The 19,219-nt window shown below is 45.1% G+C and overlaps 8 protein-coding genes across 8 annotated transcripts; 4 read left to right on the top strand and 4 right to left on the bottom strand.

Moving 5' to 3' along the window:
• Positions 1–58: 58 nt before the first annotated feature.
• Positions 59–5,178, bottom strand: PHALS_08503 (Molecular chaperone (DnaJ superfamily); the record flags this gene model as incomplete). The annotated part of the gene is made up of 4 exons (XM_024723860.1): positions 59–966; positions 1,046–1,101; positions 1,176–4,260; positions 4,332–5,178. 4 exons carry the CDS (start codon positions 5,176–5,178, stop codon positions 59–61), a joined length of 4,896 nt encoding a protein of 1,631 aa, XP_024574794.1.
• A 104-nt stretch (positions 5,179–5,282) lies between these two features.
• Positions 5,283–6,497, top strand: PHALS_08502 (diphosphomevalonate decarboxylase; the record flags this gene model as incomplete). Its single annotated transcript, XM_024723858.1, has 1 exon — positions 5,283–6,497. The coding sequence occupies one exon, from the start codon at positions 5,283–5,285 to the stop codon at positions 6,495–6,497; it is 1,215 nt and encodes a 404-aa protein (XP_024574793.1).
• A 124-nt stretch (positions 6,498–6,621) lies between these two features.
• Positions 6,622–7,077, bottom strand: PHALS_08501 (uncharacterized protein; the record flags this gene model as incomplete). Its single annotated transcript, XM_024723857.1, has 2 exons — positions 6,622–6,923; positions 6,981–7,077. 2 exons carry the CDS (start codon positions 7,075–7,077, stop codon positions 6,622–6,624), a joined length of 399 nt encoding a protein of 132 aa, XP_024574792.1.
• A 160-nt stretch (positions 7,078–7,237) lies between these two features.
• On the top strand, positions 7,238–9,038 carry PHALS_08500 (magnesium and cobalt transporter; the record flags this gene model as incomplete). The annotated part of the gene is made up of 2 exons (XM_024723856.1): positions 7,238–7,601; positions 7,684–9,038. The coding sequence occupies 2 exons, from the start codon at positions 7,238–7,240 to the stop codon at positions 9,036–9,038; spliced, it is 1,719 nt and encodes a 572-aa protein (XP_024574791.1).
• Positions 9,039–10,889: 1,851 nt separating this feature from the next.
• On the top strand, positions 10,890–11,789 carry PHALS_08499 (uncharacterized protein; the record flags this gene model as incomplete). Its single annotated transcript, XM_024723855.1, has 1 exon — positions 10,890–11,789. One exon carries the CDS (start codon positions 10,890–10,892, stop codon positions 11,787–11,789), a length of 900 nt encoding a protein of 299 aa, XP_024574790.1.
• Positions 11,790–11,799: 10 nt separating this feature from the next.
• Positions 11,800–14,487, bottom strand: PHALS_08498 (protein heat shock protein; the record flags this gene model as incomplete). The annotated part of the gene is made up of 1 exon (XM_024723854.1): positions 11,800–14,487. The coding sequence occupies one exon, from the start codon at positions 14,485–14,487 to the stop codon at positions 11,800–11,802; it is 2,688 nt and encodes an 895-aa protein (XP_024574789.1).
• A 1,016-nt stretch (positions 14,488–15,503) lies between these two features.
• On the bottom strand, positions 15,504–16,206 carry PHALS_08497 (uncharacterized protein; the record flags this gene model as incomplete). Its single annotated transcript, XM_024723853.1, has 2 exons — positions 15,504–15,899; positions 15,943–16,206. 2 exons carry the CDS (start codon positions 16,204–16,206, stop codon positions 15,504–15,506), a joined length of 660 nt encoding a protein of 219 aa, XP_024574788.1.
• A 1,281-nt stretch (positions 16,207–17,487) lies between these two features.
• Positions 17,488–17,753, top strand: PHALS_08496 (conserved hypothetical protein; the record flags this gene model as incomplete). Its single annotated transcript, XM_024723852.1, has 2 exons — positions 17,488–17,599; positions 17,683–17,753. 2 exons carry the CDS (start codon positions 17,488–17,490, stop codon positions 17,751–17,753), a joined length of 183 nt encoding a protein of 60 aa, XP_024574787.1.
• Positions 17,754–19,219: the final 1,466 nt, after the last annotated feature.

The following is a 19,219-nucleotide window of genomic DNA, read 5'->3' as shown; positions in this document are numbered from 1 at the left end:
GAGCTCCTCACTAAATTCCAATAGTTTTACGCGAAACGACCGCGAATACTTTAGTTCTTTAATTCAGCCCGTTAATAGCTTCAACGTCTCCTAAAAGAATTTTGTACGAGTGAGTTGCAGCAACGAAGGCATCAACCCTATTTCCAAACGTTCTTGCTTCAACATCTTGGCCGGCATTAGCAACTGTCGACTCTAACGACGCGGTCGCATCGGAGGATTTGTCAGGGTGTAGCTTCAGAGCAAGCTTGCGGTACTGACGCTTGATTTGCTGAGTAGTGGCGTCGCGGGGCAGTCCCAGTACACCATAAAAGTCTCGTCGCTCCCACATCATCTGGATCCGCTCTGGCTGCCACAAGTGCTCGCCGTCTAAACAACCCGAGCCTAACGGCTGACCCGTGAAATTTGCAAAAGTCGAGCGCGCGAGCTTCATACGTACACGAGCGGCACGGAATAGATCCTCTTGCTCATTCTTGTCGGACGGTGCCGGTCGCCACGTACGAGACTGTTCACGTTGATCCATCGAACCAAGATTAAAGGCATTTTCGATATCGTGATCAAACGTAGGCAGTGGGGCACGTCCTTGGCGTGCATGAGACGTCCGAGGCAGTTTGTTGCTTCCACGTGGTACTGCTGATATTGAAATCGCTTCTTTGTCTTCGAAGTTTGTGGACAAATTTGGATCTCGACGTTGACCTGCGTCAGGATTAATTTTAAAACGCCGGTGTTTTTGAGAAATGGCTGCATTAGGTCTTTTTCTTTTAATGGCGTTGCGTGAAGCTAGGAGACTAGATAACGAGTCTGATGGTGCAGATGCGGATGCATGGGGGGCAGGATACGAAGTTGAATGAGTCAGTAGGCACGTGCAATGTCCCTCACAACAATGGCACTTTGGGCAAGAAAAGAGCATGCCACAATATTGTTCGTCATCACTCAACCATTTGCAAGCTTCTTTTGACTCGACGTGATCTATCATGTACATCAAGGTTTTCTGTATCGCAGCAAGCTCCGATGAACAGCACATGCGGCAACCGCATCTATCACAGACACAATGGAGGCAGCAGCCCGAACAGCCAGTACAACGGCGACGCATATCCCGGCAACCTGTACAACCCATACGTAGCGGAAAATTATCATGGAAACGCTGATCCCGAGTCGAACAATTACTACGCACGAACGTTGTTTTTGACAGTGACGTCTTTGACTTAGACGGTCGCATTGTTGAAAGCAAGAAATCGAGATTTTTCGCTGCCAAGGCCTTCGCAACGCGTATAGACTCAAAACGTCGTCTAGAGCCGCTTTTAGCAACTGCTTTCTTCGATCTAAGCAAGTGTCGTCGGTCAGTCGACTTAGTCATTGCAGAAACTTTCTTGTCACTTGATGACGTGACAATGCGCCGTCCATTCCGAGTTGATCGTGTATCAGCACGTGAAAACCTGGGTGTTGGTTTTTGTTTCGGGATACCGTCAGTCCGTTCGGGTTCCTCTATTCCCAAGAACTTTCCCAGTGCTTGCATGCAAGAGGCAGATAGTCCTTCACATTCTTCCATTAGTTTTTTTTGATCAGTATATAATGTAGACGTTGCGCCAGCTTTATATATTCCGCCTCCTCTGATTTTATGCAATAGTTGGTTTTTTGCCAGGGTGATCTCCCGGCGAAGTTTATTCATCTCAATGCCTTCAGGAGAGCTCGCAACGTTATATCCGGGTGCTTCACCATCATTAGTTACCGATATCGTATTGTCGTTGCGTTTATAAGTGTCTTCACCTTGTATTTCACCTTGCGCTTCACCTTCAGCTGAAGCCTCATTTCTGCTTTTAAAATTTGAGCTTCCTTCCAGAGAATGCGGTGGCGCAAAATTTTGATATTTTGTGTAATACTGAGCCCAATGATGCTTTACAAGCTCCTTTTGTATTGCGACTTGCTTTTCTTGTTCGCACTTCAATGTATTCAGATGCCTTAAATGCGTACGCCACGGTCCAGCGCGTCCTAATTCCTTCATTACATCTCGAGTTATCGCTAATGACTCCTCCAATTTACAACGCGCATTCTCAACCTTAGTAGGATTCATTATGTAAACTTCGGTCTCTTCGCGGGTGAAAGGATGGTTTTGTAATTCGTTCCGCATGCATGCAGGAGTGATACGAGAAAGAGCTGCTAAATCTCCTTGTTGCTCAGATGGACAATCACGTTCTTCAAGAACATCATTAATAATAGCATTAGTGTAGGTAATATCGTCTTCAACCAAATGATCAAATGAAGACTCATTCAGACGGTCAGGGTCAACGAAGTCATCCTTAGCTGAATATAAAAGTGCCTGTTTATGCCATATGTACACCGCGTCTTGAAGACATGTGAATTTATCGTACGATCGGTCATCCGTTTCGTCAACATTGTCCGGATCAAACCAAGCGCACGAGTTGTCAGCAAAAAGAACCCACCATTTGTGAAGCTGCAATTTTGTATTTCCTACAATCACGAGGGTCGTCACAGATTTCAATTGATTCACGTGCTTAATGATGCATTGGCGGCGAATGCTCAGATGATCGAAGTTATCCATCTGAGAGGCTGGTCGCTTCTCTTTCAATAACGTCACCAGTTCCTTCATGACAACATCCAAATTTCGCATTAAACCAATAAGCTTCATCAATAATTTTCGCAAGAAAAAATTGCTGCTGGAATGCACGCGCTGTCCCACTGCGATGAAATCGGCTTGACTGAACTGATTTTCCGGGGCATCGACAACGCGTAAGTATTCCGGTACATCATCCTTGCTTTTCCACTGCAAAACATGATTGACGACCTCAGGACATTGCTCAATGGTTTCTCGGACGAGAGAAATAGGAAGAGAATCAAACAAGCTAGACTCAATAGCAGAAGATCTGATTGGCCGTAGAATGTATGTAAACAAATCAGACTCCAGAGTTTCTTCATTTAAAAGGTTTCCGTGAGTGTGAAGAGCCTCGCTGTGTTCAAAAGTTTGCCTTGCAAAAAAGTGTTTTCCTACCATATGCACTACTAAAGCAAGGGAGTGCAAAGTTACGATCTTGTCTTGCAAGTCACTCCACATTCTGTGTCGAGAGGACTCAAAAACATTCAGCTCACTGATTAACGGACTTTTAAATGAAGTAGAACTTGGCGTTAGATTTCCACACGCGCGCACGCGTTCGGCATACAACACAAGCTCATGTCCGACGTTCGCGCGTTCCAAGATATACCGATGCAAAATTTGAAGATCATGAGGAGTGAGAAGCCACTTCGCCACGTTAGGAGTACTTACGAGCGGCTCCAGATAAAAATACTGACGCTCGCCTGCAAGAAAATGCAGCAATTTGCAATCCGTTTCCGAACTGTAATCTTGAATTAAATTGAGGTCGCGAGTTAATCCAGGTAGGTCCCAGGTTGAACGAAAAGATTCATGCCGTGTATTTGTTTCATCCTCAGTATCTTTTGCCAGAAACTCTCCAGAGACATGAGCCTCTGTCGCATCATCACTCGTTGCGCCCATTGCGACGTCTGCTTCCTCATTTGAAACAGCAGAAGTATTCGTTTTGTTCAAATCATGCAATGCATTGTCGTTGTCACTAAAAAGTTCCTTGTAGGAGCAGTCAATCGAGTCAGTGGTGATCATTTTTGTAAAAACTTTAACTTTCTCGATAAATCGCATCAAGTCGTCCGTTAATGCAATATCGTGAGTTTGAAGAAAACCAGCTAATTTCGCTTCGCTCATGTTAAAGCGTTTTCTCTTTGAAGTCTTAAGATGCAGCATGGAAGCCAGTAAATGACCCACCGCTGGCGAACATGCATCGTGGGCAATAGTAAGCCGTTCGATCTCGTGTAGATGCTGCCTTTTCTCCACAGGTGACGATATCGCCACTGACGCAGACATTGCATTACACTGCTTTCGTAGTACGAGCTCGGCAACTTTTTTGCGATGTTCTATCTCCTCAAATTTACGTCGCAGCTGTAAATACTTGTCGCGTTCAAATACTTCAAGTGCGCGAGATCGCTTGGTCGCGGCTTCTAGCTGACGTTGGATCATGACAGTGCGAGCCAATCGTATCCGAAACGCCTCCTTTTCATCACGCATATGCTGATCTTCAACTGCTTGCATCACGGTGTCGCAAACATCCGCTTTCCTAATCTTGTTGTGTACTTTGGGCCTACGCGAATTTGGCGTACAAACTTCATTCACAATTCGCAGATCGTCCTTATGATTCCGTTTTGACATGCGATGTATATTCTGGCTTACTTCACGGAGGCCTAAAAACCAGCAGACACAAAATTTATGATGTTTATCAAGTCAAAACACTGACAACATCACAATGACGTACGCTTCGGGTGCCGCATTGCTGATTTTTCTCGTGAAGCGCTTCGACTTCGACTTCGACTTCGAAACCTGATACTATTGGTTTTTTTTTTGCAAGGAATTATCCTTTTTGCCTGATGTCCTGAAAAGTGCTTCTCGCGGTCTAATTGCACTGGGTCTTTAGGTTGTTTCGGTTCCTCAGTCTTCGTTGCTGTCATTCCCTGCACTTGGTTGTTGCCCTCTTCTTGCCGGCTCCCTTCTAAATTCTTCTTCAGCTGCTGCTCTATACTTTCTACAAATCCATAAAGTAACTGCATTCCATCTTTCACATGCTTAACTGTATCAGCTGAGATCATGAAAGCCATGGAGAACGATCCATCATCTCTATACTCTAGTGACGATGCCTTGCGGTAATTAATATTACACCTAGCACGCGACATAATGGCCTCAAGCTTACTGCTGTTACCATTCAAATGCGATACAAGGACATGCGGATGGATTGTTGTCTTGACGTTCACCAAACGTTCCACAGGCGTTTGCATGTCACCCAACGAGCTAGCTGTCGCCACATCCGAGAGTGATGCAGGCTCGTATTTGTTATGACTGGGGCTACGTTGTGAGATTGAGGTTACTGAATTGGCCGCGCGATCGTATTTAGATGGTGATACGCAGTTGATAGCTTGCTTTTTCGCGCTAAAAGCGGTCCCACGTTTCTTGGACAACTTTTTGCAGCTATTTGACGTCGCAGAGGGCGTTGCTGCAGATGTTAATGGACGACGCACAGATGAGATGGCTATTGGAGCCGACGTGACTGGCGCTGGAGTTCGTTCCTTGCGAACACCTAACGACGCGCCAACAGAAATTACGCCCATTGCGGAATCGATAAGGTATGGAGAGAAAGCGAACTATCGTAACAACTATGAATTATGGATTGTAATATTTAATGTGTCAGTTATGTATCGTTTACTCGAAGCAAATGAAGGTGGTAACATGCACAGCACCTACAAACATTGCGGTGATCAAGTACTGGGGAAAGGATAATGAGGAAATAAATACACCTATGAACTCATCACTTAGTGTCACACTGCACCAGGATCAGCTGCGCACCGTAACGTCGGTGGCTGGCGGATCGGCGCTGCAGACTACGCGACTCTGGCTAAATGGCCAAGAGCAGCCAATAAACAGACGTATAGCCGTGGTGTTGCGCGAGATGAAGCAATTATATCGTCGTGTACATGGTGAAAGCGAGAGGCAGGACGAATTGCATTTGCATATTGTATCAACCAACTCGTTTCCAACAGCGGCAGGACTTGCATCATCCGCCGCGGGCTACGCGTGTCTCGTGGCGACGCTTGCCGAGTTTTATGGTATCTCTAAAAGCGACGAAGAGTTTCAAGGTCAGCTATCAGCAATCGCACGTCAGGGATCTGGGTCTGCTTGCAGAAGTTTAGACGGTGGCTTCGTCGCTTGGCGGAAAGGAGTGCGATCCGACGGCCACGACTCCATCGCTACCCAAATCGCCGATGAGCTGCACTGGCCTGCACTCTGTGCTGTTGTGTGTGTGGTAAACGACGTTCAAAAGAGCACGAGTAGCTCTGTTGGTATGCAGACGACAAAGGCCACCAGTTCACTGCTGACGTTTCGTGCCAAGAACTTGGTGCCAGAGCGGATGACAATCATGGAAAAGGCGATCTTAAATCGAGACTTTGAAACTTTTGGTACTCTTACGATGCAAGACAGTAACCAGTTTCATGCCATGTGCATTGACACCACGCCACCAATTTTCTATCTAAATGACGTGTCTTGTCAATTAATTAATCTTGTGCACCGCTACAATGAACAAGCCGGTCGCGTGCAGGCTGCGTACACGTTTGACGCTGGTCCAAACGCTGTGATTTTTGTTGAAGAACAGAATGTTCAAGATATTGTGTCACTTGTGCTTTATTGCTTCCCAGCATCACCACAGATGATTGTCAAGTCATCAATCCTTGTCGACCGCACGCTGTCTGAAACACTTCTTGCAAAAATGGAAAATAAAATCGGGAGCAGCAAAGCGTGTAAACTTTCGCGTAGCCCTGATACTGTAAAAATGATATATGTATCACGTGTCGGCGGTGGGACACGCGTTCTGCCTAGTAACGAAGCGCTGATTAATGATATAACTGGCGAACCACTGTCACTGCACGCATAATAAACTTTTGTCGTTGTGATAAGAGATATTCAACCTTTGGATGGTTTTTCACTTATCAAGTATCATTGCTCTTAGTGCAAAAGTTGATTAGTACCGAGACAAATAATTGATATGGAAAAAGAGTTTAAAATGCATTGCTGGTCTTGAGTATTAGTTGCTTTCTCACTATGTTGATCAGCTCGTCGTCCGTCAGCTTAGAAGCTTCTACCCATGGCGGCGGGCGCACCTTGACCTGTTTCATGCATTGCATGATCACCGCGCGTTTGTCCTCTTGTATATGGCTGGCAATCTGCTGCACTGGAACTTCTGTAATTACCGGTACGCTAGTTGAAGTAATTTCAGTGTATGTATCGTCATCGAGCACATCATCTTCACTATTGCAAGGTGATGATGGCAGCAAAGTGTAGCTCTCTCCTATGCTCTCCTCTACATCACTATCTCTATCAACCGTTTTAACATCACACTTCTGCAAAGGAGGATCACCATCCTTGCCGTAATGCAGATCTTGCTCCAGAACCGCTGCATACTCCGCCTCCAGCGCCGCGAGCGGGTCGGCAGTTTCACCGCAACCTCTATCCATTTTACTCAAATTATAGATTTAATGATCAAATTGAAGAAAGATTTGGTTAAAGGTTAAAAAATGTCGATTGATTTTAATAACCAATGTAAAGAATAGCAATTTTGATTTTGTATGTTTTGTTCGACTTCACCCCTTTCAATCGTGTGATAGACGGAATAATATGTTTATTAGGGTACGACAGAGTAGCGCTCGACCCTCGTTGATCCATCGTACTCGAATCGCACTCAAATATGGACTTTCCAGCACATGTATAATTCCAATTTCTGGCTCACCTAAGCACCGGAATTGGTTTGCATGTCGCACTCTGGCTTCGTCGACACCCGAGAAATCGTCGCCACTGTTGCCGACGCTACATGGAAAAGACCTTTTAAGTCTTGTATCCAGAGCAAGAGATTTGCATCCTTTGGACTGGTCCGAAGGTGTGTCAGCTGCTGAAGAAACGGATCAATGGGATTTGATGGATCCGCATTACGACCTTACCACAGCAAAGCTCACGAAGCTTTTCACGCTCTTTCATCCAAATGGTGAGCAGCTCGTTAGCTGCAAGGAACATTTGTTTGCTATTCTAATGGAATTTCGCTTCTGTTACTTAAATTGTAAATACAGAGCGTGGCATGGTATCTTATGACGGATTCCGACGGGGTCTACAAGCTATGGGAATTTCGTGCGTGAACGATGAAGAATTTAACGACTTTATCGGCCAAGTGGATGACGACAAAAGCGGAGGAATCACGTACGAAGAATTCATGTACGCAATCCAGGAGATTAAATTAGCACAACTCTTCAGTCCAGACTTTGTGGAAGCTTTGAATCGGGAGTACTATAAAGTATATGGATTCAATGTACCAGCTGCTAGACTAGGATCAATCGAGTACGCACCCGATAGAATTCGAAGCGCATACCCAATTGAAGGAGTGGAGAAATTTATGTACTCAAGACGACCAAACTGGGCAACTGTCCGCTGGATCAATGTAGAAGGAACGGATCCATTGTTAATGCGGAGATTGGCAGTGCGATATCGACTGCATCCACTTGCAGTAGAGGATACATTGGTTGCCGATCTTGAGCGGCCTAAGTACGAACACTATGATGAGCACTCTTCACTAGTTCTTCAAACTGTTCACGCACGTGATTTGAAAAAGACTTTAGAGTATCAACGTTTGTATCGCGCTTCGTTATATGTTCAAGATAATGGAGTATCGCCTTTCGAAACTATGAGCAAAGCTGAGCTAGAGATGAGACTCGACGACTTAGGTATGGGACGCATTATGGCACCGCCCGAACAACTGAGTCTGTACATAATGGAAAATGTGGTTATTAGTGTCCAAGAGTCGCAAAGTACATTATGGCCAACATTGAAAAAGCGGCTGGATACTTCATACTCCAAGGTTCGCCACAGCGGTGTTGCGTTCCTCGTTTATTCGATTGTGGATGTTTGCGTTGATGAATTGTCGCCTATTGCTCACACGTATGGTGCGAAGGTCGCAATGCTTTCTCGCCTTCTACGCCTCGATCCATTAAATTTTGAAGCCGATCGGCTTGCCAAGTGCTCAAAAGAGATCAAGGGGCTGCAATTATTATGCAAACCGCTGCGAGAAATGATCACGCAGCTCATTAATTCGAGAGATTTCGAAGGCGAAACGCTACGGTATTTTCGAGACATTCAAGATCATGTGACAGTGATAGATGAAACTTGTGACCGGCTTTTGGATCGATGTCGTTTTCTCCTCGACGATTTTCATAATGCACGGCATATGCAACAGAGTGAAGTGAGCTACACGTTGACGCTAGTTGCTACTGTGTTTTTGCCAGCCCAGTTTCTTACTGGTCTATACGGTATGAACTTTGTCAACATGCCTGAATTGCAGTGCGAGAACGGATACATTATATGGTGGGGCGTTGTATCAACCATCGCCACGGGGACAATCTCGTACTTCAAGTTTTACAAAAAGTGGCTGTAACTGATTGACTGATCGAACCCAACTGTTGAATTCGATTCTTAAGGAGATGTGTAGCTAGTATATTTCGCTGCTGCCAGACTTTTGACCTTATCTGTTTCGAAGAATCAATAAATACATAAAGTCAAACGCACCATCAATTGTTATCAATCAAGAAATTTACCTTCTTGCGCTTACGCTAACGTAAATCTCACCCATTACCTGGATGACAACTTATTGTAATGTTGGATCAAATCGGCTTTGAATTTCAATATCGGACATTGCAAGCTGTACTCTTGTTATAATGTGGAAAAGAGGGTTCCTCAATTTAAGATTAAGATCCTGCGTAATCGGTTTTAGACTTAGTAATCTCGGGCAAATATCGGGTAGCCTTGGCCTCACATCAATACATAGGAAAACATAAAATGCCCGCCGGTAAAGTATTTCATGGCGAAAGTTGTTGCGTCGTTACTTCCCTGTAGTGCCAGGATAATAACTAGCCAAATGTGCGTAACTGTATAATAAAACATCAGCTGTAAGTTCGAGGATTCGAAAACTAGCTCTGTAACGCAGTGCACTGAAACTGTGTGTAGTTAGAAGGGTAAATTGATGATTTAATAAATATTGGGATAAGATCAACTCACATGGTCGGATGGATGGAATGTGTCACTTCCGTATCGTTTGAAACATCGCAAGTTGGACCAATCAGCCGTCATTTCATAACTCGCTGCATTGTAATAAAAGTGGCTATGATGTCGCTGGCCAATTTCATGATGCGAAACCCACACGGCGAGACGGCGAGACGAAGAGGCGCAAAGCGAAACATTGCGTCAAGTTCAATGACTAGTAAACATATTTGCAAATCATCAAACTAAGCCGAGGGGACAACGAGTGGTGAGACAGGTTTCAGCACGTGCAGGAAGTGTTCGTGCTCGCGTGTGCACGAATGTATAGGAACCCATGCATTTCACCTGTGTATTACCATTTCTTCCTGTCTTGATGAAGATGAAGAAAATTGTTTTCGTTGTTCTCGAATTCGTCACAACGGTCTTGTTGTTTTCGTTGTTCTCGAATTTGTCACAACAATTTTCTAACGGGCGACGCCCAATTAATCTGAACGATACTCGAAACCCTGTCGAAGTTAGCAGAAGCGAAGGTGATTAATTCGGCACTCGGGTTCGACTTTACCATAAAATGCGAAAGCGCTGGGCGAATCGGACAACGATTCGCTCTCACGTGTCGTGCACACTTTGAGCATAATGTTGACCCATTTGCTTTACAAAATACCTGGATAACCTCAAGTAGCCAATTTAGCTTTATACGCACTACCGAAGGGAAGCATCACCAATGAATCTGCGCTCAGACCTTACCTCGCAGCCCTAGCAGCAGCGAATGGTATAGGCCGACGACAAGGCCAATTCAAACCCGTCTGAAACGACGGAGCCAGCTTGTTCCTTCCACATGCACAATTAAATTTTAAGTTCTTACGATGCCCTTCTATTTTGAGCCAGCTTCAATGTCATCTTCCTCCGATACTCCACACAGTAAACAGAGAATGCATAAGCTTTAACTTGAACTGAACTCAATCCGTTTTATCAAGCGAGGATCCATTAGAGCTGCACACTCAGAGCATTCTCGCGCTCAAAACATTAGTTTTTCGGGTGAGCTCATGAGTGCAATCTACATTTCAACAAATGCAATTATTGGCTTTCTTGGAGGATCATCAATATTACCACCATCTGACTACTTTGTGTCCGATGACGAATCATACGAATGTGTATGTTATAATCGAATTCCTTAAATGCAAAGGGTTATATATGTGTTTTACATAATTTGACAATGTGCAATTTTGTCGCTAGTACCCATCTCTCAAATATGAAGGTAAATGTGTATGTTGCCGCAGGAAATGATGCTCCGTGTCGGATCTGCTGGTACATGAACACATCCGATGCTCAAGTAGAGAAGGCAATACGCATACAGCTACGTTTGCCACGTGATACCGAATTTTTACTCGAAGATGCTGATGGTGATGTGGTGCCCGTGTCATCGACGTTGCCAAATGGTCAACACTTTGCAATAGTGATGCAAGAAGATAGCCAAGTTCCGATCATCGAAAAGATGGATCTATCGGCCAATGTCATTGAGGAAACAAATGTAATCCTTCCGTACAAGAGAAAAAGACTAGATGAATCCGAAACTGCTGCAATTCCTGCGCCTACCTCGCCGCTTAATGTTACTGATCTCTCCACTGTCTTAACGACTCTAAGTACTTTCAGTCCACCACGCTCAATTGCGACAATCATTGCGCAATTTGTCGATACATTCACGCGGCCTATTGCGAATGACGACAACATCGGCTTCATTCCGAATACAGGTCGCTTCGCACTCTATGATTTATACTGCGAGGTAGTACAAGATAAGAAATATCATCCAAAACGCGAAGATGTGTTTTATAAGATGACGTCTATGCATGGCAAAGTAGATCGACAACGCGTGAATCGGTACTATCAATGTCCTTCAGAGAATGGGGAAGGAACAGAAATTGTGCAGTGTAAACCACAAGGGAAAGGAGTATTATTGCGGAGATATCGCAAGTTAGGGAAATTAGAAGAGCTGGAGAATGTGGTGAAGATTGCACCATTTATTTCATGGTTGAAACTGGACCCAAATGAAGTAGTAACGCGATATTCTCATTTTGTGAAAGGCTTTGAACCAGTTTCCAAAAGTAACTACCGTACAACAACACCTGAAAGAGACGAAGCGATTTTTATTTGATGAACGTGCTCTACAACTCATCCTTCTCTTCAGCAGGTTTTTCGTTCTCAGACTTGGTGACATCTGTCTCATCTTTCTCACCAGCAGGCTTCTCGTTCTCAGACTTGGTGGCATCTGTATCTTCGTCAGCAATCTTAGACGAAGTCTCGTCTTCAGTCTTGGAGCCAAACCCTTCAATATCGTTCTCCTGAGTCTTCACCGGCTGTGGCTTCGGTCGCTTCGCCAAAACAACGACAAACTTTTTGACACTTTGAACTTTTTTAGCGACATCTGCCGACGTCACAAGAGGCTTCTCATGCTTCGGGGCGGTCTTCTGCGAAGACTCGGAATCAGTGAGCCATGCTTCTAACTCATTGAGCTTCTCGACCACATCGTTGCGCTCCTCATCCGTCACTTGCGGCTTACTCGTGCTCCATTCATCCACGAGCTCGCGCGTAGTGGAAGCGTACTCTTTCGCGTTACTTATTGCAATCGGTAGCTCTTTCAGCTCCGCCACGCGGAAAAGAATGGAATCAAGTTCTAACTTCAGCTCCTCCATTCTCGTCTTGTACTCTGCAGCCTCTGCGTGTTCTCCATCATTGTACAACCACTCTTCTGTCTCCGTCAACTTCTTTTGAAGCGACTCAAGCTGCTCTGGTATTGTAACTAGCTTGATCTGGCTTTCCTGGGCCGAAAGAGCATCGTGAGCTGTGTAAATAAAAGTCTCAAGATTATTCTTGGCCTCAAGATCCGCACGACGCTTATTGTCGTCATTCTCCATCTCTCTCAGCATCCGCATCGACTCCTTCTTTGCATGCTCGCTCATAGGAAGAACACTAACATCATCTTCGGGTTCACGCGCGTCATGCGCGCGCACAACAATCAGCTTTTCTCGGTGGGTTTTTATCTGCTTCTCCATCCTGGTCTCTGGCTTCTCTTCCTCCTCGACCATCTTTTCATCACCGGCTGCACTGCTATCTGTGCTGCTATCTTCCTTTTTCGATTTCTTGCTCTTCTTTTCCTTCTTCAAAACAACTTCAACTTCGACTTCCTCTTCGAGCGTGGCTTCAGCCTTCGCAATCTGAGCAATACCATTACTGTCCAGCTCAAAAGTGAGCGTAACTTTTGGTTCACCTAGATTCTTGTCAGCCATACGTGCAGCAAACTTTTCGACACCCGTTACATTGAATGTACCAATGTGAACATTCACACCTACAGGCAGCATTGACGGCTTGTCGTAACGAAAGGTACAGGATAAGTCACTTGAATGCGAGAACGACACCGACTTGCGCACACCAAGGCGATGCGACTCCGAGAATAGCGCTGCACGCTTCATCCACTGCTTCATATCTTCCTCTTCCTTATTATTCGTGAGCTCAGATGACGACAGATCCACAAGGCGCACACCTATTGGATAAGTCGCGATATCAGTCATTCCTACCTGTCGCACACGGAACGAGTTGCTCAAGTTGGCAGCTCGAAATGCGGCACCTAATGCCATGGCTTCATCACCGTTAAGATGCACACCTAGATCTTTTCCGACAAAGAACTCGGACAGCTGCTGCTGAATTTTGGGCATACGCACACCACCACCAATAAGTTCAATCTCATCAATGTCAGCAGCAGTGAGTCCAGCTTTTTCCAGTGCCACCTCCACGGGCTTCAAAGTGCGTTCAAAAAGATCGGATGAAAGTGCTTCGAGTTTTGTGCGTGTCATGGACGTAAAAAAGTCGATGTCGTTATGCAGACTTTGCATGACAACAGGAATCTCTTCGTTGGCCGACAGTACTGTCTTTGTTTTCTTCGCTTGTGCACGAATCTTAGCCATCGGACGAGGCACTTTTCGAATATCTTCACCAATCTTGTCACTGAATTCCTGGGCCAAGTGTTCAGCCAGACGCAAGTCAAACTTGGCACCACCTAACGATTCATCCCACGCATTGCTTATAGTCTGAAAGATAGAAATAGTCTTATTCTTCTTGAATCCGTCCGGCACCACCTGACTTGAAAATTCGGCGATGCTCACCTGCAGTGAAGTAGAGCCCATGTTGTAAAATAGAATTTTTTTTGGCTTTTCCTCAGGATCAAAACTTGAATGCACGGCCAGCTGAAGCGCTGCCGCCGTGTTTTCATTAATTAGCGACAGAACACGCACACCCGAAATATCAGCAGCATCTAGCATAGCCTGGCGCTGGGCTTGGGAAAAGTAAGTAGGAACTGTGAGCACCCAATCTTTCACAGACGCCTCAGCAAAGGTATCAGTGATCTGGCGCGCGTGGGTAAACACCATAGCAACGAGTTCCTCAGCGTGAAAGAACTGTTTTTTTCCGTGTTGAAGCATGACAGTGCCGCCACGCGTGGCGTTTTGAATCAGCTCATAAGGTAGATGCTCCTCATCTCGCAGGGCTATGACCTGTGGATCGCTCAGCTTCGTACCTAGAAGACGACGGATTTGCATGTACGCTGTTTGAGGTCTGCGTACACCCACAGTAGCAGCGTCTGCCCCATAAAGGCGCTCGTCGCCGTCAAAGGCCACAATCGTTTCAGTCTTGCGCTTGCTGTGTACATTAGTGACGATCTCAAATGGGGTGCCGGGCTTGACAAGTGCCACCTTGAAATACTCTCCACCAAAGTCTACCCCCGCCACAATGGCATCGATCGTCGAACAGGACAACAAGCCAGCCCCAATTAATGAGGCTAGGAGCTTTACAGTTTTCATATTGCTCGTTAGGATGATCTAGATTCTTATGGATTCGTAATGCGGAATGCCAAATGCTTTAGATTGCAAATTGCAGCCAATCATTATGCAGCGGCCGACACGTGGCCATATTAGCAAAAACGCATTTTAAGCCTATAGTATGTTATCTAGTGAGATGCTGACGTGGCAAGTGTAAATGTTCATTTTTTTGCGAATTGGTCTCCTCTACCTCTGTTTATTTGTATTTGTTGAGAGAAGCATCTCGTGGTATTTTATACACTATGATTTCATATCACAACCTTCTAAAGAATATAAAGCTTTCGTAGTAGTACTTTATCTTTTTATCTCACAAGTCGTCAGATTGTTTCGATTGGCAGGTTCAGAGTGATAGTCGGTTGTGTATGCCGCGGGTTCACAGACTGGGTGTCCAGCAATTCATGTAGCGAACACACAATTGAGCTAAGATTTTCGAGAATTTTGCCTCGCTGTCGATACGAAAGCGCCATACTCGAATGGCGACAAGGTCGTGATCATTTGTATCGACACAAGCTATTTGAGCAAAGGCACACGTCATCTGCGGAGATGCCGACAAGGCAATCTTTTTGCTTAAGTTGTCGTGCTAGTATATTGATCTACAAGCATCTCAAAAGATTTTGATGATCCTTAGCAATAAAAACAAAATTCAAGACAATGTCGACACCAAGTAAAGATAAAACTTGATTATCTATTATCATTATTGTCCAAAGTGATGTCGTACCAATATCGACATGTAACACAGTTTAAAGGGCGACGTTGTCAGCAATCGGTTCTTCCACACTGCGTAATGAATGCTGACTCTTTTGACTGAGAAGGTATTCATTGTAGTTCTTTAAAAAGGCTGAACTCAATTCTGCCCGCCGTGGATTATGTTTAAGCTGATGTTCATGGGTCACCCGAAATGGTAGCATCCAATCGTCATTCACACCAGCCAGTCTACGAAAAACTTCAGTCTGCAAGTCTTTGGCGAGCTCCTCTAGTCCTGGAACTTTCTTGATCGACTAAAAGTCTGTAGCCAGACCAGGCAAGTCTTTATTCTTTTGAAGCAAATCGACTGCTTCTTTGTCTGTGAATGCCTCCGGCTCGTATTTCTGTCTGTACGATATGAGATGAAAAAGCCAGCTGTAAAAAACCTTGTTTTCAGCGAAGTGAACCTGATGGAAGTTGAAATGCTGAAAAGAATCAGGAGATCCCTCCATCAGCCATGCTGTATTACGTTGATTCATCAGAATCCTCTGCAATGTCTTCACCCTAGCCTCCAACCCTTCTCTATTTTCCAGCTCCTGAAGCTTAACGGCCAGTTCGTCCGCGGTATGTGTGCACTTAAGCTGGTCAAATAGCGCCATGAGCTCTTTTTCAGTTTTTAACTGCTTTATCACATCAGCTAGTTCAGTCTCCTGCTTGCTGGATTCCAATTTTTCAGCTGCTTTGAATAAGAACTTTCTCCAAGTCTTTTTCCAGTGTATTCTGAAAAGATCTCGCTTCATTGACTCTGTCTTCGAGGCCAAGCGTGAATTCTTCACTGTTGTCGTTGGGTTGGAAGGTCGATCGAGAAGAAGCTGTCGTTTTGGTATTAATATGATCGATAGGCTGAAACGAGTAGTCGTTGCTCAATTTATATGCGTCTTGTTTATTGCTCGACTCAAGCCCCAAGCACGTGCAGACTTCGGAAAGAAGCAGCATTGACGAGAAGCGCAACAACATCGCTTTCCTTCAGTAAATTGAGAAGTGAAATCAGGTTAGTGTAAATCATTTGGATTTCGAGCTGTCAAGCTAAATCTGGTCGGACGATTTGTAGTGATGCTGACAAACCAAGATGTGCTTAGAAGCAGGGCGAATTCATCTGTACAGCCATTAAGCGAGCATCACTGAGCCTCAGTCGTTGGCGTCAGCAGCAGCATCACTGATCCTGAATCTCGCGCTGGCTTTTTCTTCGCCTGATCTGCAGCTCTTGGCCATCAGCTTCAAAAATTTCATTTTCTTCTAGGGATTTGCTGCTCTAGCATCAGCAACAGCAACAGCAACAGCAGCAGCAGTTTAAGCCTCGTCTTCCTTCATTGCTACGAAAAAAAGATTCTCGCCACTGGCAGCTAACGAAATCAGAAGACGCTTTTGCTCCGTTAATTTTATTGATATAAATAACGTTTAGTGAAGATGAAGGAAAAAAACATGAAGGTTACTATTTGTGGATAGTACTCCATGATGAGCTGTGGTAATTATATCAGCTTAAATGACACTGTCCTTTTATGTATACAGCAGAACGTTGGAATATGTCACTGTGACACGCGTTATTTGTCTTCACTAAACTAAATCCTTTGATAGACAGCAGAATAAAAATGCAACGGGTTGCGGCACGCTTCGTGCCCTCTTTTTGAAGTGTCCAGTCAACTTTGCAGTTCAACGAAGACAGATAATTAGATTTAATACTTCTTAGATTAATATCATGAAACTTCGTTTAACTATCTCTAATGATACGATCTGATACCCTGGACTACTTTCCGAATCTCCATTATCTTCATCGATACCGATACTTCGAAACTTAAAATTATCGCAATGAACCAAAGCGTTATGAACTTCGTACAATTTCACTGCATTGTATCGTAGATCTTAGCAAATATGTAAGCATGAGTCACGAGATTACAGTACTTTCTTGCTACAGAAAAAAGGAATAGTTTGAAGTTGCGACGGAATACGTCACATTACACATTTGAGCAGTTGTGCAATGTACATACACATACACATACGACCTCTGTCCGATTGTACAGAACTCAAAGGTACATCTTATTCGTTTGAAAGAGCAAGGGTTACAACGACTCTTGCAATTTTCATCACGCCGTGACAATGGTTTTCAACCATCAGAAGTTGCTTGCCGCGCCAATCATTTAACGGGTACTTTTACTCGATTGAAAAGTTGCGAGGAAAATGACAGCAACGAAACAACAGTCCGAAGAGAATATTCAAGCTTAAGAAAATGTGCGATTGCAAATGACACAAGAATTGGTGAAAGCTCGAGGTCAACGACATGTGCTCGTGACGGAAATACGCAACATGCGGACACAGACTGAAGGCCAAATTGCTGTTGCTATGGCGGAAGCGAGTGAAGCGCGATGGTAAACCAGAGGCTGAAAAGACAGAATGATTTGTTGCTGACTGAGATCCGAACGTTTATTCATGAAGCAGAAGATCATGAAAAGAAGCTTCAAGGTGCTCAACAAGAGTTTAAACATCAAACACAAGGTTTTCATCTCTAGTCTAAAGCTGTCTTTTTTGAACAAGAGACTCTGTGGCCATGCTCAACCTCTACGTCAAACTACGAAGCAGAACAAGGAATCGCCTGCTCCATACACTTCAGCAATCTTTGCCCGAGCAAGAGAGTCGAGATGAAGACAAGCGCCAAAACATCGCTTCTGTAACGGAACAGGGGTGGGTGTGTCACACGAGATGTGCATAATGTGACCACACATCCAAACAAGAATACGGGGTAGCTATGCATGTATTTAGATTTTACTATACGTGTACCGTATTTTTATTTGGGTGCAGTCACACCGTGCCTGATATTTAGTATATTTAGGAAAATCTAAACTTTTAACATAAGGAGAAATAAATAAATAAAAATCAATTTGGAATCTAAACCGAGGAGTAAATTAGCCTTGGGAAGACAAAAATAACTCTTGGGGTAAGCGGATTGCGATCCGCTAACTCATACTTGGTTCTTGAAAAGAACGAATTGTCGGTAACCTAGGTTACGCTTCCTCAAGCGTTTTGCTACGGCAGCCTCGCTGTACTTGGTAGCACTTGTAATCAATTTACACCTGAGTCGTTTAGACTGATCCTCTGTGAGGATGGAAGAATTTCTATCGTTACCCCGGGGCATGCAGGACGGGCTTAACAAGCTGATGTCCTTGCTTGGCCCTGAGGGCGTGCAACATCTTGTAGCAAAAGGCCCCGAGGCAATCGGTGCGCGTCTAGAGGCGTTTTCAGTTACGAAAACGCGCTGCTATAGCACCTGCAGCAGAAGATGTCTGCATCGTTGGCGTCTATGACGCCACCGTCGGTGACGGATGACTTCCCCCGACCTAAGCCGCTCGTGATGAGCGTTAAGGTCTTTGAGGGGAAGATTGGAGAGAATCTCCTGCTCTGGGTAAGAGAGGCCGAGATGGCCATCGCATCCGCCATGCTGCAGACCGAGCAACAGCGCATGGTGCTAGCCATCTCAAAGCTCGATGTCGAGCGCGAGAATGGGCACTGACATGCGGCACTTCGTTCGGAGCTGCGTTTTCCGCCTGGGCGGAGCAGAAGTTGCAGCTCTCCCAAGTGTTCTCGCCGCCTAATCAGGCATATTGCGTGCGATCGCGTTTCCTTGCCATCCGACAGGGCAACAGGGAATTGGTGGACTTTGTCCAAAACTTGCGAGCTCTCATTGCCGGGATGACAGCAGATCCTCTCCCGGGGGCGGTCGCAGTGACCGTGTTTATGGAAGGCCTCCGCCCTGTCGTGGCCAGAATGGAAGTCTTCCGCGTGCATCCTACCTCAATTGAAGAGGCGGTGAATGTGGCATTGAATACCGAATTTAGTTTCAAGTCGGCACGACTTGGTGAGTATGTGCACTCCAACAGCTTGTCGAGTGGGCCTATACCCAGGATCTCAGCTATGCCGAGGACGAGGGAGTAGAGCTCCGAGCTGCCGGGCAGCATTCACAAATTCGACGGTGTTTTCT

The sequence above is a fragment of the Plasmopara halstedii genome, assembly GCF_900000015.1.
Source record: "Plasmopara halstedii genome assembly, contig: Scaffold_323, whole genome shotgun sequence".
Lineage (NCBI taxonomy): Eukaryota > Oomycota > Peronosporomycetes > Peronosporales > Peronosporaceae > Plasmopara > Plasmopara halstedii.
Note: the sequence above shows the minus strand (reverse complement) of the source record. Positions and strands in the feature narration are given on the sequence as shown.